The 24,970-nt window shown below is 51.7% G+C and overlaps 1 protein-coding gene across 6 annotated transcripts in view; it reads left to right on the top strand.

The window, feature by feature from the left end:
* The window catches only part of LOC118234165 (abl interactor 1), a 45,732-nt gene that overhangs the window by 9,878 nt on the left and 10,884 nt on the right, over nt 1-24,970 (top strand). For 4 of the 6 annotated variants that reach the window (XM_035430554.1, XM_035430553.1, XM_035430557.1 and 1 more), the window contains exons 2-6: nt 3,329-3,496; nt 16,705-16,881; nt 21,429-21,443; nt 22,147-22,247; nt 22,612-22,752. In XM_035430554.1, the coding sequence (XP_035286445.1) occupies nt 3,329-3,496; nt 16,705-16,881; nt 21,429-21,443; nt 22,147-22,247; nt 22,612-22,752 (602 nt within the window). The remainder of the gene's footprint in view (nt 1-3,328; nt 3,497-16,704; nt 16,882-21,428; nt 21,444-22,146; nt 22,248-22,611; nt 22,753-24,970) is intronic. The other 2 variants (XM_035430555.1, XM_035430558.1) reach the window with 1 other exon arrangement.

Below are 24,970 nucleotides of genomic sequence, written 5' to 3'. Positions count from 1 at the left end.
GAATTTGTGTCGAGTCGGCTGTGTCAGTGCTCGCCGGCTGCGTTCAGCTCCGTCTCATCTCAACACCTCCCTTACGATGGCGTGCCTGTAGGACTTCTGGATCAGTTCCGTAATTATGCCCAGAGAGCAAACTGCCGGGCGTCCTCCTTTCCCGAGCTCTACCGTTTGAGAGGTTTGTACACACAGGCCGGGGAAACGGCGTGGAAAGGCCAAGGATGAAGCAGAAATGATCTGCGGCATGTTGTTCTTATTTCCGTGCTGTCGGGGGAGTTGGCCACTGTATCAGACCAGAGCGTTATCTTGTTGTGTAATGGTCGTATTGTCTTGATGGCTGATGGATTCTTGGCCCACCCTCTCTGTGTCGAGCGCTGGCGTAGTCCTGGCTCACACTTGGCGAAACCGAGAGGGTTAGAGGAAGAGGAAGAGGAAGAGTGGGAGGAGGTGCATTTCTCCCTGACCTTGGGCGTTTCCCCTCTGGAGAGGGGCTCTGTTACTTTCCTTCTGACAGAGTGCTCATGGGCCTGCTCCTCCCTATACTGCCTTAGGGCCGCTCTTATACATTACATTATGGGCCTCCTTATAGGCCTGTTCCCTCCCTAATTCTGCCTTAGTAACCACCCTTACAGTCCTGCTCCCTACCTGCACTCAGACGCAGTTAGAATGGACTCCAATGTAGCGTTACACTTTATGCCTCCATGATAAAGCAACCGCATTGCATATAGCCTATGTTGATTGCTGTCATCACATTAACAGAAAAGCTGTCTGTTAATTTGATGTAATAAAGTATGCACAATGCTTCCAATTTTCTTTCGGATTTTCTGTCACTATATTAAAAAAAATTACATATCTGTAAAATCAATTTAGACTTCATATTGAAAAATGTCACTGGCACTCTATGCTCATGTGTAATGCAGTGCAGTACTGTGACGAGCATTGAGTGCCGTACTGGTTTTGAACAGGGAAAGCCTGCCGTGCGTTCTGCGAGGTTCAGGGAATATGGCTGGCTTTGCTCTTTGATTGCCTTCTGTCTGAATAATTCTGTGCATGTCAGCTGTCCCCTGAATTATTTACAGGTTCTGTGAGCTTGAGTCACAGAGCCTTGTGTGAAAGCCCCGAGGAGCAGGAGCTTTCAAACGAAGTCTGTGCGCATACAGAGTGACGTCACCAGGTTCTGAAATGCATGCTTGTGCACACACCCAGTGCTGCGGTTACTGGTTGAGCATATGCGAAACTGCTTTGATGTTGGTGGTAAGACCATGTTACACCTAGCGTTGCAGTTGCTGTTCTCTTTTCCGTTCCTTTTTTTTTCTTCTTTTTGGCAAGTTAAACCGAATATATTGGATTTTCGGAACCATCTGAAGATACGACAAAGTGCTGAAAGCAGCAGGGTTATCTATGAAGGTGTAAAAATAGCACAACTGTAGGATTTTAATAATTCACTCTACAGGACTCTCTCTGGGGCTGTGAGAATGTTCCGGAATGTTAGCACGGCGGCGTTCTTTGTCTCTCGCGGGCAGTCGCGGGGTGTGTGTGTGTGTGTGTGTTGGGTGCTGGAGCGGCGGGGTGTGGCGGGTGCTCCCCGGGCACGCCGGCCAGGCGGCTGCGCGTTTGCCCGCGCGGGCGCGGCCGCGGTGGGCCCTGCGTTCTCCAGCACGCGCGCGGCGGGGGCGGGAGACGCGCGCCACCCGACCTGGCGAGCAGATGGTCGCGGCGGCGGGAAGGCGCTCCGCTGAAATCTCTCCTCCTTCCCCGAAGGCCTCGCACCGACCTCAGCATCTGCTGCTGTGCTACCGTATCCCATTCAAAAAGCTGCTCGCCTTCCCACAATCCCCCCTGTCCTCGTTCGCTTCGCGTGCCGAATCAGGAGCATGCTATTTTTGGCGCCGCCGTGGTTCCCCTCGCTTGCGCCCGGCCAGCGACAGATGCGTTGCAGCGTTCACAGGAACCCGCCTCTGTGGCATCGCACCTTTGAGCGAAAGGCCAGGGATGTGCGGTACGAAAGCCAGGTTAACCACACGGTGCTGTTTTTACACCTTTCTGAAGCGCAAGCTGACAGTCCTGTTCAGACCGAACTGCTCGTGTTTTACCCACATCTCAGTTAAGATCCTGTTGGGTTAAATTAGCAGGGGAATGAGGCCTGCTCTCTGTAGGTTACCCCATGCTGAAGTGAGCCGGCTTATGTACAGTGGAATGCAGAAATATTCACCCCCCCTCGTGAGTTTTTACGCTTTACTCTGCCGCAAAATGATTTCATTTCGGATTTGTTTTTATTTAAAATGTATTTGAAAATCCTCTGTTCCATCACAGTTGAATGCAAGTTCCACAAATTTGTGTTCTTTGTTTAAATTTACTTTACCAGAGAATGTGAAGTATTCACCCCCGTTGTTTCAAAAGGGATAGATGACCACAGTTTTCTCAATTTATTTTATTATTTTTTTTACATAAAATACCCAGATCTCATGTTGAGGCTGATATGATGGATGTTGAGCAATATTTCTTTTTTTCCAAACGTCAAATGTCGCACGTTAAAAACCAGTTTTTGTCTGGCCATTTAGTCAAATGATTCTCGGCACACATTTCTAAATCCGTAGGGCCATTGCCGCTAATGACGTTAAGTTGCCAAGTCATTTGTGGAGTTTCCCTCGGGCGGTTTTGGAAATTGCTCGAACCAATCGTGTCTGAGCATGGAAAAGTGCCCCTCCCCCTTCCCTCAGGCTCGCTTAGACTGACGCTGATCATGTGACGGTGAAGCAACAATGGCCCAGGCCAGAAGCGTCTGCGCCGCTTCCACTTCCAGGAGCGGGGTTGGGCCTGCAGGATATTTTGGGGAGCAGGGGAGCGGGCCTCTCGGCTTGTGACCGAGTTTCTCTTCTGCTTCTGCTTGTGACCGCGACCGCTGTGCCAGCACTTTCCTCAGCCTTCCTCTCTGAGCCCGCGGCCCACGCTGGCCCAGTTCTGCGGGGGTGGGGAGGAGGGGGAGGGGGAGGGTGGCGGTCCGTCGCGAGAAGGTCGCGGGTTACGGTGGTTCAGTGCGGTCGTGGTGACCATCGGAAACACAGCCGTCCTTGCTTCCAGAGCGGCCTGTGTGTTTTTCTACCGGGCATAACCACGGTCAAACCGCTAACTCAACTGTGTTCTATTCGTCATTATTAATTGAACGCTCAGTCTTGGCTATTCTGCCATCATGAGTCGAACCAGAGATATTCTGTATTTGTGTGTATGTGGGTGTATGTTTTTGTGTTTACTGTATGTTCCTGGCTGACCTGTTTCTAACCTCTCTCTGTCTTTTGCTTTCTCTCTCTCCCTTCCTCCCTCTCCCTCTCTCTAGGCCCAGGACAAGCGTAAGGCCCTTGAGGAGACCAAAGCGTACACCACCCAGTCCCTGGCCAGCGTGGCCTATCAGATCAATGCTCTGGCCAACAATGTGCTGCAGCTGCTGGACATCCAGGCCTCCCAGCTCCGCAGGATGGAGTCCTCCATAAACCACATCTCTCAGGTCAGCCTTCCCACAATGCACCCGCAGTCTTAGCCTGCTCCATTAAGGCCTATCGGGCCTCTACATAATCAGTGCCTCTTAAGACTTCAAAATCTGACTCAAGCAGTTATGGGGATAAGTATATGGGGATTCTCATTAAGCCAAAACGGGATGATGGAGGGTGTTAATTAATTGGGTTTGGGGGGGGGGGGGGGCTGTCGTTCTTCAGGGCCTTTGGGAGTGCAAGTGCGTTTTCACATGGTGTTTTTCTGATGCGTTCTGTACCTAGCACGAGAGAGGGAAACTGTACACTTGAACCAGAGGGAAGCTGTCCTGCTTAAATCATACCTCAGCCCTCGTCCCACGACTCATTTTGTCATGGGGAAATGTATTGCTGCAGTGTAGCTGAGCAGCCAATGGCCAAACATGCATGTTGAAGGTCATGTGACCATACCAGTGACAACCTGTCAGATGGCTTGGGTGCCTGTGATCATGTGGGCAGGTGATCTTCCAGTCTTCACGTGAAAGGGCTGTGATACTTAGGCAACAGCAGACCAGAAATCGTTCGATTAAAAAGAGACGGAAGACTGGAAAGACACCCCTGAATAAATCAGTTTTAACCTCATTTACGTCCGCCAGCAGTAGGTGGCCCAGCACATGGCTGCATCTCTCCGCACGCATGACTGCAGACAAGTTAACTTGTTCTGGGTGTTCTGAGGGCTAGAAGTTGCCAAGTGTTTTAAAAATGAACCCCATTGAGTGGAAGGCGCCAGCTACCAGGGACGCGCGAAATAAGCGACCCACACAGGACTGGATTAATGAAGCCCGGCACGTCCGGCCCGAAGCCTTCCCCGAGCGCGGCTTTCACGGAGGGCTGCCTACGCCGGCCCTTTCAAACGGGCCGCTTTTCAGGTCGCGTTGCGTCGCTGGGCCCTCTGTTCACGCGGCCCCTGCGCAAAGGGGACACTGAGCAGCTTTCATCCCCGGAGAAAGGCCTCGCTTGTGGGGATGAATGAAATGCTGTCTGGCCCTGACAGGCCTTGAGGACCCCTTTCATGTGGCGGGGACAAAGTGGCGAAGGAAGCGGCGTCCTTTCTGAAGCCCGCGCTTCCTTGGGCTCGTTAGAGTACGGAGTGACAGCCCTATTTGCATATGCAAACGCAGGAGCCGCGCTTCGGCAGATTTGGCCCCTGGGTGCCGCTCCGTGAGCTCTGCTGGAGTGAGGTCGCTCTCGGTCGCGGCGAGATGCGGTCGGCGCTGAAGACCGTCCACGCTTTGTCCCCGCAGGGCAGTACGGCCGGCCCCCGCTGGGGTCCCTCTCTAAAATCTCCGCCGTGGCGAGAGCTCCATAAAGTGCCCGCGGGCCGCTCGTGAGCTGGTGGAACGTGGAAGGGTGGCGACGCTGGCAGCGGCTGCTGCCCTCGCCCGGGCGCTGGTTATAATGCCCGCGGGCGGGCGCTGGTTATAATGCCCTCAGCGCTGGTTATAATGCCCGCGGCGCTGGTTATAATGCTGGTTATAATGCCCGCGGCCGGGCGCTGGTTATAATGCCCGCGGGCGGGTGCTGGTTATAATGCCCGCGGGCGGGTGCTGGTTATAATGCCCTCAGCGCTGGTTATAATGCTGGTTATAATGCCCGCGGCCGGGCGCTGGTTATAATGCCCTCAGCGCTGGTTATAATGCCCGCGGCGCTGGTTATAATGCTGGTTATAATGCCCGCGGCCGGGCGCTGGTTATAATGCCCGCGGGCGGGTGCTGGTTATAATGCCCGCGGGCGGGTGCTGGTTATAATGCCCTCAGCGCTGGTTATAATGCTGGTTATAATGCCCGCGGCCGGGCGCTGGTTATAATGCCCGCGGGCGGGTGCTGGTTATAATGCCCTCAGCGCTGGTTATAATGCTGGTTATAATGCCCGCGGCCGGGCGCTGGTTATAATGCCCGCGGGCGGGTGCTGGTTATAATGCCCGCGGGCGGGTGCTGGTTATAATGCCCTCAGCGCTGGTTATAATGCTGGTTATAATGCCCGCGGCCGGGCGCTGGTTATAATGCCCGCGGCGGGCGCTGGTTATAATGCTGGTTATAATGCCCGCGGCGGGCGCTGGTTATAATGCTGGTTATAATGCCCGCGGCGGGCGCTGGTTATAATGCTGGTTATAATGCCCGCGGCCGGGCGCTGGTTATAATGCCCGCGGGCGGCCGCTGGTTATAATGCCCGCGGGCGGGCGCTGGTTATAATGCCCTCAGCGCTGGTTATAATGCCCGCGGCGCTGGTTGTAATGCCCGCTGGGGGGCGCTGGTTATAATGCCCGCGGCCGGGCGCTGGTTATAATGCCCGCGGCCGGGCGCTGGTTATAATGCTGGTTATAATGCCCGCGGCCGGGCGCTGGTTATAATGCCCGCGGCCGGGCGCTGGTTATAATGCCCGCAGGCCGGGCGCTGGTTATAATGCCCGCGGCCGGGCGCTGGTTATAATGCCCGCGGGCGGGCGCTGGTTATAATGCCCTCAGCGCTGGTTATAATGCCCGCGGCGCTGGTTATAATGCTGGTTATAATGCCCGCGGCCGGGCGCTGGTTATAATGCCCGCGGGCGGGTGCTGGTTATAATGCCCGCGGGCGGGTGCTGGTTATAATGCCCTCAGCGCTGGTTATAATGCTGGTTATAATGCCCGCGGCCGGGCGCTGGTTATAATGCCCGCGGCGGGCGCTGGTTATAATGCTGGTTATAATGCCCGCGGCGGGCGCTGGTTATAATGCTGGTTATAATGCCCGCGGCCGGGCGCTGGTTATAATGCCCGCGGGCGGCCGCTGGTTATAATGCCCGCGGGCGGGCGCTGGTTATAATGCCCTCAGCGCTGGTTATAATGCCCGCGGCGCTGGTTGTAATGCCCGCTGGGGGGCGCTGGTTATAATGCCCGCGGCCGGGCGCTGGTTATAATGCCCGCGGCCGGGCGCTGGTTATAATGCTGGTTATAATGCCCGCGGCCGGGCGCTGGTTATAATGCCCGCGGCCGGGCGCTGGTTATAATGCCCGCAGGCCGGGCGCTGGTTATAATGCCCGCGGCCGGGCGCTGGTTATAATGCCCGCAGGCCGGGCGCTGGTTATAATGCCCGCAGGCCAGGCGCTGGTTATAATGCCCGCGGCCGGGCGCTGGTTATAATGCCCGCAGGCCGGGCGCTGGTTATAATGCCCGCAGGCCAGGCGCTGGTTATAATGCTGGTTATAATGCCCGCGGGCGGCCGCTGGTTATAATGCCCGCGGGCGGGTGCTGGTTATAATGCCCTCAGCGCTGGTTATAATGCCCGCGGCGGGCGCTGGTTATAATGCTGGTTATAATGCCCGCGGCCGGGCGCTGGTTATAATGCCCGCGGCCGGGCGCTGGTTATAATGCCCGCAGGCCGGGCGCTGGTTATAATGCCCGCGGCCGGGCGCTGGTTATAATGCCCGCAGGCCGGGCGCTGGTTATAATGCCCGCGGCCGGGCGCTGGTTATAATGCCCGCAGGCCGGGCGCTGGTTATAATGCCCGCAGGCCAGGCGCTGGTTATAATGCCCGCTGGAGGGCGCTGGTTATAATGCCCGCGGCCGGGCGCTGGTTATAATGCCCGCAGGCCAGGCGCTGGTTATAATGCCCTCAGCGCTGGTTATAATGCCCGCGGGCGGGCGCTGGTTATAATGCCCGCGGCCGGGCGCTGGTTATAATGCCCGCTGGAGGGCGCTGGTTATAATGCCCGCGGCCGGGCGCTGGTTATAATGCCCGCGGCCGGGCGCTGGTTATAATGCCCGCGGCGCTGGTTATAATGCCCGCGGCCGGGCGCTGGTTATAATGCCCACGGCGGGCGCTGGTTATAATGCCCTCAGCGCTGGTTATAATGCCCTCAGCGCTGGTTATAATGCCCGCTGGGGGGCGCTGGTTATAATGCCCGCAGGCCGGGCGCTGGTTATAATGCCCGCGGCGGGCGCTGGTTATAATGCCCGCGGCGGGCGCTGGTTATAATGCTGGTTATAATGCCCGCGGCGGGCGCTGGTTATAATGCTGGTTATAATGCCCGCGGCGGGCGCTGGTTATAATGCCCGCGGCGGGCGCTGGTTATAATGCCCGGGGCCGGGCGCTGGTTATAACGCTGGTTATAATGCCCGCGGCGGGCGCTGGTTATAATGCCCGGGGCCGGGCGCTGGTTATAATGCCCGCGGCGGGCGCTGGGTAACGCCGGGCTCTCGGGCGCTCCGCTGCCCCCTGGCCGCCGGGCCGCGGCGCGCTCACTGTTCATTCAGCCCTCCCGGGCGTGACAACAGCGGCCCGTTTGTGAGCGGGCCCTGGCACGCTTTAATAACCCCCCAGAGCTGGGCCCCGCCCCCCCTGCCCCGGACAGCCTGGCCCAGCGGTGTCCATTCATGTGTTCAGCAGCAGTCAGCGCTGGCAGGCTTACCGCTCTGCTTACCTCTTACAGCAGTGTGAGTGTGTGTGTGTGTGTGTGTGAGAGAGAGAGAGTGTGTGTGTGTGTGTGTGGGAGAGAGAGAGAGTGTGTGTGTGTGAGTGTGTGTGTGTGTGAGAGAGAGAGAGTGTGTGTGTGTGTGGGAGAGAGAGAGAGTGTGTGAGTGTGTGTGTGTGTGTGTGTGTGTGTGTGTGAAAGTGAGATTGTGTGAGTGTGAGGGTGAGCCCACGTGTGTGTGCAAGCCTGTGTGCGGTCTGTGTGTTGATGTCCGCGTTGGTGGGTGCGTGTGGGTGTGGTCTGTGCATGTGAGAGTTTGGGCGTCTTTATGAGTGGCGGTTGGCGTCCTCTCTCCACACGCCTGGCCCCTGTCCAGCAGGCTCCGTGACCTCGTTTCACCCGAAACGAAAAAATGTGTGTGCAGCGGCGCTCCTCTCACCGGAAGCAGTCCTGTTAGCATTCCTGACTGATCGCTGCCTGGGCCTGCAAGCAGGGGGGCGGCGGATCTAAACTCTGAGCACGCTCTGCCCTGTGGAGAGGAAATCATCAGCCCTCTGTGCTAGCGCTCAAAAAGGCCCAAGCTTTCACGTGCCTGAGTGTAATGATGTCTCTTAGCGTTTGAAACTCACCTCTAGCCGTTATTTTAGTTGTGCCGGAAGCGTATTTTAGTTGCGCTTGCGCTCGGGGCTGAGGCACGGCGCAGAGGTGCTTTTCCTGTCACACCGGGCTGCCGTGTGCAGAACACACTCAGAGAGGACGCGTGAGGTAGCTCTCCGCTTCCTCACCCAGCCACACCCACAAAATCCATTCCCTCCTGTGTGATGGGTCCTGGGTTCGAGGTGTGCGCTTGTGTGCGGTGCATCTGTGTCCGTCTGTCTGGTGGTCTGTGTGTGTGTTGGAGTGGGGAATTCATCTTGTACAATTGTCAGATTTATCCAGGTGACCGTTTATGGAATATCAGCTCATCTTTTCAGCCAAATGAGAAAATTAGGGTTGAGCCAAGCATTTGATTTCGGTCGATTAGCCATGTATGGTGCCCTAACTCAAGTGTATATGAAGTGTGTGAAGCCAAAGCATGCGCAGTACAGCAATTTGTGCTGTCATGGGTTGGCCGAATGCCAATTGCAAGGAAGACGCTGGTGAGAGAGGGGTTTCCATGGCGATTTCATTCCTCTCTGAGCTGGTGCTGGGTGATCACAGTCCAGGCTGCTCTTTGGAAATAGGTTCTTAAACTGTACTTCTGATTTCTCTCACTTCAAAGTTTACAGTCTAATTTTCCATCCAGTTCTAAATTATTATCCACTCTTTATACTGTTGAAATATTCACTAAATTTATCTTGTCCATACCAGTATGCCTCTTGTGCATCCGCCTAAACTAAATTTAATCTTACTTAATTCAGCGGCCATTTTGGCTCAGGCTTTGAGAAACGTAGGAGGTTTTTCAGAATGACAGGCACACCTGTGAATACCACTGTCTGCCCGTCAGCTGGCCGCCCGGAATCAGTAACGCTTGTGTGTGATTCCTTTAGCCCCCCGGTCTGACCTGTGGGGTGAAGCTTCCGCACATTTTTGTCATAGCAGCGGAACAGAGTTGCTCCTCCGTCTCTCCGAAGATATTCCAGCAACTTACGGAAGCTGGAGAACATCGTGGGGGGAATGCTGGCTTCTTGACTGTGAAACATCGCAGCTGTGTTTTGCTCGTGAAGCGCTCGTTCTCTTCCGTCAGGCAGTTACTGCACAGACACGGCCGGCACTATGAAAGTGAAAAGGTACACGCGGCGTGCTATTATCTTTAGAGTGGAGAAAAAAGAAACGGCCTTGTTTCGGTAGCTGTCATTATTAGAACCCCGAATTTCCTGTCTCTGAATAGTGATATCTCGCTGCAGAGGACAAGCTTGCTCTGTCGGTCGCTTGCTCTACCAGACCACCCCCCCCCCCCCCCCCATCCACACTCTGCCCCCACAGGGCGAGATCCATCTCCCCACGCGGCTGCTGCAGACGACCCTGCCGCGAAAACCTCGCAGCTGCTCTCACAGAACGAGCGCGGAGAGAGCAGGACCGGACGGAGATGACCGTTCTCCACCACCCCCGCCCCGCTTGGCCTGTAGCGTGTGCCGTCCATTAAGATGCCTGTACATAAACTGGCTGACTGATCGTGTCCGGTCTCTTAGGGTAGTTCTGCATGTGAAGTCCCTCTGTAGCCAGTGCTTAGACTCAGTAGTGAAAGTAACTTTTAATTTAGGACAATAAAGAAAAGGAGCAGTGAACAGAGTCATACTGCTTGTGCTGTGGAGAAGGGGCCCTGCGAAGGGTGCCCCACACAGACACTGCGCAGCAGAACAAATGAGTCAGACGCAGGGCAGCCCCCACCTACTTCCTGTATGTGTTTGTGCGCTAAGAGGAGAGAACGGCTAGGTTTCGGGTGGAGGAGGAAGAGCAGCAGGAGGAGGAGGAGGAGGGGGCGTTATGTCGCGCCGCGCAGGGTTAGCGGGAGCTTCGAGGGCGGTGCCGGACTCCCACGCTTCCTCCCCAGACACCTCTGGGTCTTCGAAGCCGCGTTCCCCCTTCCCGTTAATACCCGGGATGTGTAATCCGTCTCTGCCGCGCTGCAATGGCTGCTCCTGGAGAGCTCTTCCCTTCCCCGCTGCCCAGATGACGACGATTACAAGTAAGCCCGGAGGCGGGCTTAGTCACTTTTAATACGTTCTCAGCAGAGAACAGACACTTTCTAGAGATACAGTGTAATCTGAGTCACGTGATAAACATCTGTCTGCCATTTAGAGCCAATCAGCCTTCAGACAGATGGTATCAGCAAATTAATGGAGAGGTTCTTGGTGAGGGAGATTTGGCTTGGGGCAGTATTAAGACATTATCTTCAACTGTACTACTGTTAAGACCTACTTTGTAAGAGAGCCTCTTTTTAAAGTTTAGTTTTTTTCCCCCCTCTGGATATAGTGAGTCCAGGCTTTCAGCCGAACACCAGGGTGATCTGGGTACAGGAAGCGTGTTTTGATGGATTACGGAAGATTGCCATCCCGCCTCCGCCGCAGAAAGTTATCGGCCCAGTGTGGTATTTACGAGCGGCCCGACGGCCATGAATATGGAGGGAGCGCGCGGCGGGTGATTCACGGGGAAAGCGCTGTCATCCGATGACACGCGTTGGCCAGGCTGAGGGCTCAGCAGCATCAGCACTGAGCACCGCGATGCGAGCGCCAACCGCTGTCACTGTTCCCCCTCCCACCCCCACCTCACCACCCGCCTCACCGCCCGCCGCACACACCAGACGTGCCGTCCGCTGCAAACGCCCCAGTTGAGAGTTAAGTGTGAGACATGCTGAATTTAACTGTGCCAGCTCAATTTTATATTCCGGCTACCTCGACATCAATATTTCAGAGGATGGAGCACCCATAAAATATTGCTTATACAAAGAGATGGCTGAATTTGCTCCCAGTGGAGACATAATGAAGGATCACGGAGAGAAGTGGGGAGAGAGGGAGGGGGAGAGAGAGAGATGGAAAGCAAGAGAGACCAAGAGAGATAGAGATCCTGTTCACATGCACCATTGTGATTGTATGGGATGATCATATGGAAGAATCCATGGCCTGTGCCAGAAAGTCAGCTACAGTGAAATTCAGCATTGCAGTCCATACTGAATGTATAAACTGGCATCCATTTTGAGGATGCATGCTGGTTTCACATGATGCAGACAAAATAAAACTTCTGGTAGTTTTTGAATTGCATTTCAGTGTGTCCTGTGGAATTGATCTCTTCGTGTGGTGGTGGGTGTCCGAAGGGGGGGTGGGGGGTGGGGGGGTTGGTGTAGCAAAGGCAAAAAAGTTCAAGACTATGAAAACATAACCTCTTGAGACTTCTTAAATATCTGAATCCATCTTTTAGCTCTGACGAGCTCTTGATACAAGGAATAGCAGTTTTCAAGAGCTAAAAAGTAGTTTTAGATGTACTTTAAAACCATAAAAGGTTTGTTAACCCTTGTATTGTTTGTAAATATTGAAGCAAAATAGGCCTGTATTTTGAGTTATGGTGGGGTGAGAACAATTAAAAGAGCACATTGTCCATCTAGAAGTTCTATCTTCAAGAATAGAGGGCTATATAGCCAAAATTGATGCTCAAGAAAAGTTGTCATCAACGAATGATAGTTCGCCAGTGCTTGAGATGGGCAGGAGCTGTCGGGACTTGTATATGAGTACCGACTCTTCTTTTGATTACCAACATTAATTTATTTTAAACAGTATGTATTTTGATGAGTAGGTACCGGCACTTATTTTGGTCCAATTCAAACACTGGTTAACACTATGGTTTTTTTGTAATATCTGAAGCGTCTTCCGACCACCTCAGAAAGGAGCAAGCACGGAGCGCGCGGCCTAGGCTCTTTTTGAAAATGTACATGTGGACGCGACAGTATGGTTTTGAAAGTGCATTTAGGCAGAAATATTTAGAAAGTTTAACATTTTTAATTTATGAATTTAATATATAGGCTATATACAGTATATATATCATTTTTTATTTTATTTTTATTATTATTTATTTAATATGGTGTGGCGGTAAGGACGCCACGGCAAAATCTTACCAGCAGAAACGTTGCATTTTCACAGTACACTATGTGTGGAAGATAGGTACTGTTTAGTTTATCCGGTTCTGCGCTTAATCAGTTGTGGCAGGCCGTATGCATGCCTTTGGAACAGTCTGAAGTATGGTGAAGTTTGGCGGGGGTGATAGGGGTGGGGGCGGTGACAGGGGAGGCTTCCGGGGGGGGCACCCCACTTTCTCACGCCCTGTCGCACTGCGTCGCGTCCCGGTCGCGGTAATCGAATCACGGCCGCCTTTGTCCCTTAGCGCTTCCGCACGCCGCCGCAGACCCGCGCTCTGCGTGAGAGCGAGACGCAGGAAGCACCCGAAACCCCGGGGGGGGGGGGGGGCGTGGCGTGGCGTGCGAGGTCAGCACTGGCCTCTGGGGCTTTGTGAAGACTAATGGGCTGTTCTGTGAACCCCCCCCCCACCCCCCCCCCCCAACTCACACCGCTGTCTCGCTGCCAGGGCTATGGGGCAAACTGATACCCAGCCTCTCTGGTGAATCTGACGCCCAATTCAAGATGGCGTGCAGCCGATGGCGAACCAGCTCACTTATCAGGTTCGCTATCCGGTCAGGTCCATTATCCGGTCAGGTCCATCATCCAGTGCAGTCAGGTCCATTATACGGTCAGGTCTGTTATCCGGTCAGGTCCATCATCCAGTGCAGTCAGGTCCATTATCCGGTCAGGTCTGTTATCCGGTCAGGTCCATCATCCAGTGCGGTCAGGTCTGTTATCCGGTCAGGTCCATCATCCAGTGCGGTCAGGTCTGTTATCCGGTCAGGTCCATCATCCAGTGCAGTCAGGTCTGTTATCCGGTCAGGTCCGTTATCCGGTCAGGTCTGTTATCCAGTTATCTTTAACAGTTGCAGTCGTGTGTTCGGTGCTGCAAGCACAACTCGACGCTGAGAGTGCTATGAGGGAGTGCTGTTTCAATCCCTCCCTCTGTAGTTCTCTTCATATATCTATGCATTATTTATCACTGTTGTACAGCAGTGGTCTTAGTGGAGCTGTTGAAATGTGCTACCTTTAAGCAGTGTCTCATCTGGGATTTGAACATGCAAGCCACATGTTCGTTGTTCTCCAATGCCCACAGGAAGCCTCCACACTGGCAGGAAATGAGGTCATCAGAGGGATGAGAACAGCGAGGACGAACGGATACGTGAATGGTGACCTGGTCCGATGGCTGGGGGGGGGGGTCATGCTCTTAAAGTGTGATCGGCTCCATGGCCACGCCCTCTGTGTCCTACCACGCCCACCCCCCCCCCCTTGTCTCCCCTCAAGATGGGTTTAATTGCAGCAAAGTGGGTTGCGGGGGACTGCCTGTGAGATGAGAGAAGAATCTCCCATGAGGCTGTGGAGAGGTCAGGCCTAACCAAGGCAGCCCAGTTCACAGTGGAGAAAAAGAAACAAATTAAAAAACAATAAAGGGAAAAAATGACACCCAGAGCTGTCATACTGTGGCAGTAGCCTGGGGCCTGGGGCGGTTTCCATCCATTATTTACAGTGGAGCCAGCTGCAGGGGTGGGGAGGGGTGGGCAGGGGAGGGGGCAGGGTTAGGAGAATCGCTCACTCTTCTGCCAGTCGCACCCTTTATAAATGCGGCCACTGAGAGAGCCTCGTTCTCCCGGCTTGCCGTGGATACAGAGGTGTGGGAAGCCAAGGCGGGAGAAGCGTTCTCCACGTAATCAGAGAGGGGCGTGGCTCATGGGACAGTAACAGCCAGGGCAGAGTGCCAGTTCTAAAGAGCTGTGATTTAGCGTGTTACAGGTCACCTGGAATATTTTTCTCTCAAATAACCTCGCTGGACTAGTTAAAGGATTTAAATCTGATCTTATTGTCTTAGGTCGTCTTAATTGCTTTGGAGGAAAAAAAGTAAAGAAAGTAAAAAAAAAAAAAAAAGTCCATAAATGTAAATCTTAAGAATTTACAAACGGTTTTTTTTCAGGTTAAATGTGGAGTATGTTTGAGGGTCTGAGACATCAGGTTCAACTGAAGATATTTTAATTACTGTTGATGTTAATATGACTAATTCAAGTTCCCACAGTTAGGGTGCCTGTACTGCAGTGTTGCATGCAGCCTGGGGCAGGCTGAAATTAGAATTCTCCTCTACCGCACGCACACTTTTGTCACATTGCAGCGAGCCACTCGTGGGAAACTCTTTTGAGTTTCCATGGCGACTCGGTCAAAGCACGAATACAGAGTCTGTTACAAAGTCCAGCCGTGTTCATGACAGCAAGATCTTTTCAATAGGACTGTGTCCTCACCGTTCTCTCTCTCTGTATACATTCACACAATTACCCAGCACCTGTGTAAATATCACTATCACTCAGCAGTACTTTCACAGGGTGAATGCCCATGCCTCTATGCTAACATTTTCCCAAGTTCACTAATGCATCCCAATTTGTAGATCTGCTCCTAAATTATTTTTCAATTTTCAGGTGCAAATGATAAGCTCTCTATAAGTACTTGGTATTACCTTTCGGAACCCAGCTAGCAAATAAATTTGTGTAACATTGACAAAACCTTCCAAGAACATTGTGAGAATATATTGTTCGCTGGGAATATAAAAGGAAAATGGTATTTGAACTGTTCCCAGCATCAGATTATATGAAACTGGTCAACAAGAACAGAGAGCTGGTCTTTCACCCCCCAGTTTCAGATGGCAAGCAATATTTTCTGGATTTATGAAAGAGCTTCTCTTTAGTTCTTTACAGGTGAACATACTTGGTCTTGTCTCATTACATTTACATTACATTTTTTGGCGGACGCTTTTATCTGAAGCGATGTACAATAAGTGCATACCGGTCATTGGAACAGCTACCAAACACAGGTCCGATAAGTTATTATTCTCATTCAGTGTCCCTAGCCATGAACATCAAGTCTTGTTCACGCAGCAAGCATAGACTAAGTCAGTAAAGTCATGGCAAGTCCCAACTAGAAGCAATGCATGACTGCATGAGATATGAGATAAGGCTACAACATCGAAATGATGCAGCACAAAAGTGCTAGATGCATGTGTAACAGGAAAGTGCTAGAAGATCAAGAACAAGGATACAAGTGATATAAGACAGTGAGTGTGAGTAGCCCTGTGGAGGAGTAGGCATGTACCCTGTGGAGGAGTAGTAGGCAAGGTACAGTCTAAAGAGGTACGCTGTCAGACCATGGCAGAAAACGGGCAGTGACTGAGCGGTCCATGGAGGAATGAGGAGTTCTTTCCACTCCAGGGGAGCTCCGTGGTTGGGACGATGTCAATCTCATACTCAATAGAAAGAGCCAATCTCATTCTCAGATACTCAACAGAAAGAGCAGATCTCAATCTCTGATGCTCAGAGCCAGTGCTTTCCTTTCCCAAAGTGGGATTTTAATAATTCATCTCTGTGCCCTTGATCCTTCCCTCCAGCCCTTCGGGCTTTGAGGAGGAAATATAGAGCTCATGCAGGCTGTGTAGCCATCCTGCATAATATGCATATACATTATTCTCTCTTTTCCATAATTCATTTGTTTATAACGGGTGCCTGACACAGGGTGACTTGCTTAGTATAAATAGATCCACATCAGCAGTTTCCTCATCTGGATGGTGGGTGGAACAGATGAGACTCTGGTGAATTAACCAAGAGAGGCTCTCGAAGCTGCAGATTACTTATGCATCAGTTACGCAGTTACTTATGGGTAATTTTGTAAATGAAGACTGTCACAACCGATCAGTTTAAATAATTGCTGGGTGCTGTTACCCATGTTGTTGTTGGTTACCAGGATACATTTTTTTCCCTACCCCTGAAGAAAAAAAAAAAAGGAAAAATCTGAGGACACTCAGTCAATGAACATTTTCGAAACGTGAAGGCTCTTGGGAGCTCATTGTTGATGCCTATTACTGTAACTGTGTTTGTGCGTCGGTGGACACGCACTTGTCAATACTGATTGCAGAATAATTATATTACATGGCATGATTGCTTTATCAGTCAAATGGATGCTCTGCAATTTGTTCCTGTTTATCGTCTTGTAAATGGACTTTGTTGGGGGTGTATTAACTATGTTACACGATTAAAAGCTTTGTAAACCGGCTTTATGATTCGATTACATTTGATGAGCGTTGTTGTATAATTTAATGAAATGACCGTCCCCTCCCCCACAGCTCCAATATTGCACTCACAGAATTTTCTCTCTCCCTGTGTCTTTCTGTCTCTCTCCCCTCTCTCTCTCTCTTTCAGACTGTGGATATCCACAAGGAGAAGGTTGCCAGGCGAGAGATCGGCATTTTGACGACAAACAAGAACACGTCCAGAACCCACAAGATCATCGCCCCTGCTAACATGGAGAGGCCCGTGAGGTATATTCGGAAGCCCATAGACTACACCGTGCTGGATGACGTGGGACACGGGGTCAAGGTGAGGGCCTCCCGTCTGCTGCCGTCTGATTCGACCAGACTCGGCGTTATATGAAAGCACACTTTTCTATTGGCTTGGAAGCTGACCGCGTCACTTTTATTGGCTCAGAAAGGTTCCGGCATTGGCCCCGCCCTCTGATGGGAGACTGATAGCGGAGTGTGCCACTTGAGTTATTCAAAAGGCGCTTTCCTGTTCCCTGTCCCTCCCTCTCATCTCACACTGAAACAGAGCCTTCAGGCCCACCGATACTTGGCCAAGACTAACAGCTTTGTTTCTACCCTTTGTTTCTGTCAAATTCCAGCCAGTGTCTTATGCAGCTGTTTCCCATGTGTGGGCGGGGTCCTGGATCAGTTTCCCCGCCCCCTGCCCGCCCCCTGCGTGTGTGTTGGCTGGGGAACATGACTGACTGTAATGACCTCACAGTCCAGGCACTGTGACTCACAGGGCCCCGCCCTCCTCTGATCCATTAATCACAGGGCCCATTTGTTTTGTCAGGTTTATTGAATTAAGCTGCAGTTTATAGCACAGTGTTGTCATCCTGAAGGATAACGTGCAGCCAAAATAAAAGCCAAACTGCTGCTTGAGATTTGGTTTAGTGCAAATCATAAAGGCGTAGCGCTTGACATAATGGGATGCACATGCTAATATCTGATATAAGTACTTACCGTAAATGGGTGGCTAATGTGTTTTTGAGCGTGCATACTTGTGTCTCTCAAACTCTGCATATATTGGAGTTGGAGTCACACAAGTATGCACACTCAAAAACACATTAGCATTTGCATTAGTATGTCTCCAGATGCCTTTATCTGGACTACTGGCCGCAGGTGAACTAATCTATGAGTCTATGCCGTTTTAAAACTGTTCAAGCGTTTGAAGAATTTGCTTCTACCACTGTATTTGTTGTATAGCTCTTTCAAAAAGCTATACAACCACAGAATGTCCATAGTTTGTGTTTTTCCATGTCAATTATGCCACCGGATTTCTTGATTCAGGTGTGATGTCAGCTTATTTTACAGTAGCTGTACTGTAGGCTGTGTTTAGCAGGAGGTCATTTGTATGTGCTTTCTGTGCCTGCAGGGTGAGTACGCATGGGTCCGGTTAGCTAGCCGTTAGCACGTACCCGCTGATTTAGTTACTCATTAATGTGCCGCTGATGCGTGTGTGTGAGAGGTGCGAGGTGGCTCTCGGGCCCCATCTGTTCTACGGATGCCTGACGGAAGAGTGAAAACAATAGCGTCCGGACTCCCCCGCTGAACGGCGGCCGTGTTTCACGAGGGCACGGCCGTGAAAGCGAGCGGCGACATTTCGATAAGTCTTCAATGATTTCCCCTCTCTGTGTTCAATCACAGCGGAGGGGTGGTGTGTTTCAGCAGCAAGTCGTCTGCACAATGGCAGACTTTCCATTCACTTTCCATTCACTGCTTTCGGAGAAACAATTATATGATTTTAATGAGTTGATTGTGAAACATGTCCTCTTTTATAACTCTCTAAGAAGAGTAAGACCGAACTAAGACATCATCTTAATATTTAGCATTTCTCATTATTTTGCCTATTGGTGCAGACATTGATGCATTTGAGAGTCCGGTTCTTCGTGTGAAAATGCCGCTGCCACTGATTGGCTGGAGATGGAGGTGCCGCTGGGCCTCGTGACGCACTGCAGATCCATGGATGCGCCCGCAATTCCGTCTAACTGCAAGATTAGCGTGTATTCATAGAATAATCCAAGCTTCCTGTATTTTGGGAAAAAGAAATGTGTTTTGAGAGTCGCCTGAAGCCCAGTCAACATTGTGCTCCTGGTGTGCAGAAGTGGAACCAGATGTGTGTTCTCTAGGGTTCGCCGTTGCGTTTTGTTTTGGCTTGGCCTGCTTTGCTAGCGTTAGCGCCTCTGTTCTGCGCCCCTTGTTCCTCTGAGCACTGTGGGAAATCCGGAGCAGGTTCCCCTGTCTGGAGCAGAGAAGAAAGGGTTAACTGGGGCAGCAGCGACCGTGTCATATTTACTATAGGATTTCTGAAATGGCTAAGATTGATTTTTCTGTACAGCAGCGCACATCAGCGAGTTCATAAAAAGATGGAGAACAATCAGGCTAATGCTCATACTGGATATGCAGAGCGCCGGCGTAAAGCAGATTGATGGAGTGATGGAGGCCGGGTCGTGCTCGTTAAGCGCGATGGACGTCTTCGGAGAGACGTGCGGCACCCTGGCGCGGGTCCAGGGAAACGGGGCAGCAGAGACCGCCACTGTGCGGGGAGGGCCAGAGAGTCGCCAAACGGCCAGCATAGCGGGACAGCCCCCCACTCAGAGCCCCAAGCTGATACGTATTTTACACAGCGTTAGCGACGTTGCTACCCCACTCAGAGCCCCAAGCTGATATGTGTTTTACACAGCGTTAGCGACGTTGCTACCCCACTCAGAGCCCCAAGCCGATACGTATTTTACACAGCGTTAGCGACGTTGCTACCCCACTCAGAGCCCCAAGCCGATACGTGTTTTACACGGCGTTAGCGACGTTGCTACCCCACTCAGAGCCCCAAGCCGATACGTGTTTTACACAGCGTTAGCGACGTTGCTACCCCACTCAGAGCCCCAAGCTGATACGTGTTTTACACAGCGTTAGCGACGTTGCTACCCCACTCAGAGCCCCAAGCTGATACGTGTTTTACACAGCGTTAGCGACGTTGCTACCCCACTCAGAGCCCCAAGCCGATACGTGTTTTACACAGCGTTAGCGACGTTGCTACCCCACTCAGAGCCCCAAGCCGATACGTGTTTTACACAGCGTTAGCGACGTTGCTACCCCACTCAGAGCCCCACGCTGATACGTGTTTTACACAGCGTTAGCGACGTTGCTACCCCACTCCGAGCCCCAAGCTGATACGTGTTTTACACAGCGTTAGCGACGTTGCTACCCCACTCCGAGCCCCAAGCTGATACGTGTTTTACACAGCGTTAGCGACGTTGCTACTTCAGCCCTCACCCGAGCATTCCACTGTTCCACAATCCCCCAGAGATTTAACCCACGCTGCTGCTGGGATTTTAAGCGTTCGTGTCCGTGACCTGGAAAAGGAGAGGTTTTTTTTTTCCCCTGAGTCTGTACGGATTGCGTAAGCGGTCGTCTGGTCCTCTTTCCCGCGCGGCCACTGGCTGGACCGCATCGACGCGCGCGGAACTGGGCCAAACGCTGCCGCCCCCGCCGGTGGCCCGCGCGCCTGTGGGAAAACGCGACCACTTCCCCGGGAAATCGGATCCTGTCCAAAAGATCGAATGGGGATTGGGTGTTGCCCGCTCTCTTTCCATCTGTGCCTCCCTCCACCCTGCTCTTTCCCCGTCTATCTCTCTCTCTCTCTCTCTTTCTCTTGCTCTCTTCCTCTTTGACTAAACTTATATTAAATATTTAGAATGGCCTCAAATTTCTGTCACGAAAAGAACCCTTAATAGCTCCTTATTAGCTCATATACTTGTACAGGGTCGCAGTGCAGTGGTCACATGACGAGGGTCATGCTTTGTTTTGCAGCTTGAGTAAACTCCAGGAAGTGTGGCCACGGTAATTTGGGTGTGGTGGTCACGGTGCATGAATAGGGAGTTTTCGCTGCTTACAACATCAGCTTCTCACTCATTTTTTTCTAGAGCCTGTTTTTTTTCTGGAGAATACGGTTCTCTAATGTTATTCCCATCTCCACATCCATGTTCGTTAGGCAGGATTCCAAAAATAACATACAGCGGTCGCTATCACAATGCGCCACGCCTTGTTTTGGTTCCTCTTCACAGCCCACAGAATTGTTGACAGTAATGAAAGCGGGCAGCAGTATCGCTCTCGTTTCTCTTATAAAAATGCACCCTTTTTCATTATTTTTGGTTTGTGCGGCTCTGTGAATACGTAACACAGCTACTGTGTTGCTGAATGACAGCAGACTATTTGTCAGTTGTGTCTTTGGATTTACCCAGAAGGCATTGTGCCGTGAGACAGACGCGGCCATTGGCGGTACGAGCCGCCGGTCTTACAGGCTGCAGCTGGGGCATTGAAATTTGTAAACTACAGTATGCTCTTGGAAGAGTTGGGGTTTGTTTCTTTTTACTTGAAGCGCAGAGAACGCTGTGGGCTGATTGGTCCAGCTCCCTCACGTGGTACATCTGGGCTAATTGCCTGCGTGCTTTGTGCTGAAGACTATAGGAGCGAATTTGTGTAATGATGAGTTCTAAAGACCGGGTTGTCACTGCCGGGGTAAAATACTTCCCTTCCCAGTTAATCAGAACTGAAGGATGTCGTCTTTGTGCGTGCCTGTGTGCGTGTGAGAGAGATGTTTATTTTCTTACTGAAATGCAGCACTGTAATCTGCCAGTCACTGTAGCATCAAACCAGTGCAGTGCTGCCCCTCCTGTTCAAAGCCAAACAGGAGTATGAGGCCTTGTGTTTCAGCGCAAGGCGAACAGGCCCCTGTTTGGCCCCATCCTGTTTCTGTAGCGTTGTGCTAGCTTTTCAGACGTCCCCTCAGAGGTGCTCTTTTTGACATTGTGCTTTCTCTCTCTCTTTTTTCCGGCTCACGTTAAGTGGCTAAAAGCCAAGGTAAGAGTTACTGTTCACCTGACCCCTCCCCCTTACTTCTGTAGTGTTGGTAGCCTCCTGTAACCCCGCCCCCCTTACCTGCTTTATATATTTGTTACAGTAGAACTGTGGCCTTTTACGCGTTTGTCACTGTATTGTCATGATTTGTTTGCTTTTAATAGTACATAAAAATGCTCATAGTACTTAATCTGTGTATATGGCTTTCCCAGATAAAGATTTTTAAAAAATTGATAAAGATCATAAACAGTCATAATTCACACATTATCCTTTCTTTGGGGTGCATAGGCCTGTGATTAGCTCACTGAACAGCTCAGACACTGTAAACTGGGATCCAGCGACACTGTGGTCAAGATAACGTGACGCTTATCGAAGGTTTTGTCGAGCTTGCCGTCCTGGCGTGGCTCTCACGCTGCCGCTCTCGGTCTGGACTGCCCGGCCGCACCTGACCGGCTGCCAGACCGCCTCCGGCTGGCCCGGGCCCCCCAGGTGCTCAGCCGTAACGGAGAAACGAGTTCACAGCTCCGCTGCCTGCTTAAATAAAGCCTGATGAGAGCGGATAAAACAGTAATAAAAATCTCTGCTTATCTGGGAAACACCAGCTGTCTGTGGCTCCCGCTTTAGCCGTAGCGCTGCGTCGCGCTTCAGAACTGCACGGGCACATTGCTGGGTGTTCACAAACGTTCCCCCCCCCCCCTCCCCGCAGCATGGGAACAACCAGCCTGCCAGGGGAGGGACGCTGTCCAGAACCAACCCCCCCACGCAGAAACCACCCAGCCCGCCCATGGCAGGGCGGGGCACTCTGGGGTAAGGCTGCCTTCGCAGAACAGCAGTGTGTATGTGTGTGTGTCCGTCTGTCTGTCTGTCTGTTTGTGTGTGTGTACATCTGTGTGTTTGTCTGTATGTGAGTGTGTATCTTTGTGTGTGTCTGTCTCTGTCTGTGGTTTAATTAAACTGTTGATGAATGGGTGGATGGGTTTTTATTTTTGCTGAAAGATGCGTAAACAGAAGCTTGTGAAATGCATGGCATGTTCCAGAGGTCTTTCCCAGCACCCACACAGTCTTCAGCATGTATTCTGACTGCATATATGCGTGATGCATATATGTGAGGCGTTCCTGCATGCAGCTCTACCCTGTGTTTATATGGGGCGCCCTGTTTGTGCTTCACCAGTCGAAACACATCCTACAAAACCCTGGAGCCGGTCAAGCCCCCTGTGGTCCCCAACGACTACATGACCAGCCCCGCCCGCCTGGGCAGCCAGCACAGCCCCGGCCGCACCGCCTCCCTCAACCAGAGACCCAGAACTCACAGGTAACCCCGCCCCCTCCACCTGACCTCACCCAATCCCCTCCTCCCACCTCACTTAGCCCCGCCCCCATGTCTCCTCTCCCCACCGCGTGTGGAGCCGTAGGATTGACAGGCGTACGAAACTGATTGTGTGAAGGAAACTGTCGTGATCTGTGTGAGATTGCAATTGTGTGTGTGTGTGTCTGTCTGTGTGTGCGCAGATGTGGTTCTTGTGTTTTCATGTTTATTTGATTCAGATGCCAACACACCCTCTGAGCAGCCTTATTTGGAGACTGTAATCTTTTGTTAGTGTTGGAGGGGATCTGCCAGAAGACAATGCCAGTCATAATATGGAAGAAAAACATAAAATCGTTGTTGTTGGTCACAATGCAGAAACTAAACTGGGAAATGTATTTTTGTTGTATGTCTGTGTGTTTGCGTTTGTGTGTACGTGTACGTGTGCGTGTGTGTGTGTGTGTGTGTGTGTGTGTGTGTGATCACATGATCCAACCCTTTAAAGGCAGTTTGGCAGCCTGTGCCTGTAGAGAGCTGGGGGCCATTGTGCTCTCTGTTTTATCTTATGTGACAGGGCCCATGAATGAATACAGAGAAGTGTAAAATAAGTGTAATATTTACAGAAACAGAGTCTGTGCTCAGCAGCCACTTCCGTCCGTTTGTTCAGTAGTTTTTCTGAGCATGGTATGTCATACCCTGGTCATTCTCAGAAGGATCCGGAACCCCCCCCCCCCCCCCGGAATAAATAACATTCACACATCTTCTCCATGGTTTTATTTCAATTTTACTAACAGCTGAATCACATTAGTGTCAACAGCTGGTGCAAATTATGATCCTGCGCAGAAAGCACATCAACAGGACAATGACCGCCGATGCCATTATTCTCACTGTAGTTCTGTGTGCCAGGGTGAAACACGAGTGTCATGTGTCACACGCATGAGAGAGACTGCTGACTGTCGTCTCGTTACCTGAAGGACTTTACCACTGCGTTTATGGGTGTAAATGACCCTTTCAATGGCCCATACATGCTCCTCAGGATTCACCACCTCCCCCTGCTAGTTCCGCCTCTTAAGATGATGGACAGGTTTGTCTCAGGGCATCTGTTGAAACGTGGATAGTGTTTATGCACAGTGCCTTTGACACAAAATCGGTATAAAGCCTTTCGTTTTGGCAAAGACCTATTCTAGAAAGAACTCCGTGGTACAGTATAAACACTGGGAGCTCTCCGTGCTGGTTATTATGGAGAGTGAAGTGTCTCTGGTGGTGGAGGAGAAATGTTGCTCTTCAGATGAACCAGGACTCTACAGGTTGTTGAGTATTTCTGCCGTTCCCTGTAAGAGTGATCCCTGAACACAAGGTGTGTTTGGTGTTTTGGACTCCTGGGTCCAGGTGTCTTCAGTCATCCACCGGGATGTTTGAGTTTCCCCATCGTCTCACCCCACAGGGGGCAGCACTGTTCCATCCTTTTTGTAACCGAGGGATTTGGTTGTTTTTTTATTTTTTTTTTATACCTTGTTTGTGTAGCAGGTGTCAGGATCAGGACCCAGTGCGAACAGTGAGCTGTCGTTGGATGAACATTGTGGGTTACTGCTTTCCACAAACTATCAAAATATTAATTGAACAGCAGAAGCTAAGCTGTGCTGGACTTTGTCAGCATTCGGATGGGAGACTCCCTGCAGAAACCGGGTTGCTTTCAGCAGGGCTACGGGTGGGGGCAGTCCTGCGTCTGCATGAGAGCCAGCGCCGGGAGCTTTATGAGACGCCATCTGTCAGATCTCAAATGGAGGTCCTGACTTCCTGTGAGCGTTAGCGCTCCCGCTGCACTTCATTCACGGAGCGTGTTTTACAGAAGTGTTCCCTGGTGTCCTGGCTAGGTTCCCAAACCGCCTCGCTCAGCCTGGCTGTCTGGCCGTTCAACTGGCAGGCTGAGCGTCGCCTCCTGTTTGCGGTGAGAGGTCGGGTGGAGGCGGTGGTGAAACCGGCCCGTTCCGGTCTTTAAAAACGTCTTGAGGTTTCTGAAGGGGAAGCCCTGCGCTTCGACACATCACCAGTAAGGGTTCTGGTGGGCGTCGTGGTTAGAGCTGTGGACGCAGCCCGCTCCCTCATTGGCTGCTGTCGTGTTTCTGCTCTCGGTTGTGTGGAGAGCTCGTCCAGCGTTCACAGCCAGCAGATGAGCTGGAGCTCCTGCAGGAGGCCTGTTAGCAGTAATGATGCCGGGACTAATTTG

Source organism: Anguilla anguilla, chromosome 8 (assembly GCF_013347855.1).
Source record: "Anguilla anguilla isolate fAngAng1 chromosome 8, fAngAng1.pri, whole genome shotgun sequence".
Taxonomy (NCBI): Eukaryota; Metazoa; Chordata; class Actinopteri; order Anguilliformes; family Anguillidae; genus Anguilla; species Anguilla anguilla.
Note: the sequence above shows the minus strand (reverse complement) of the source record. Positions and strands in the feature narration are given on the sequence as shown.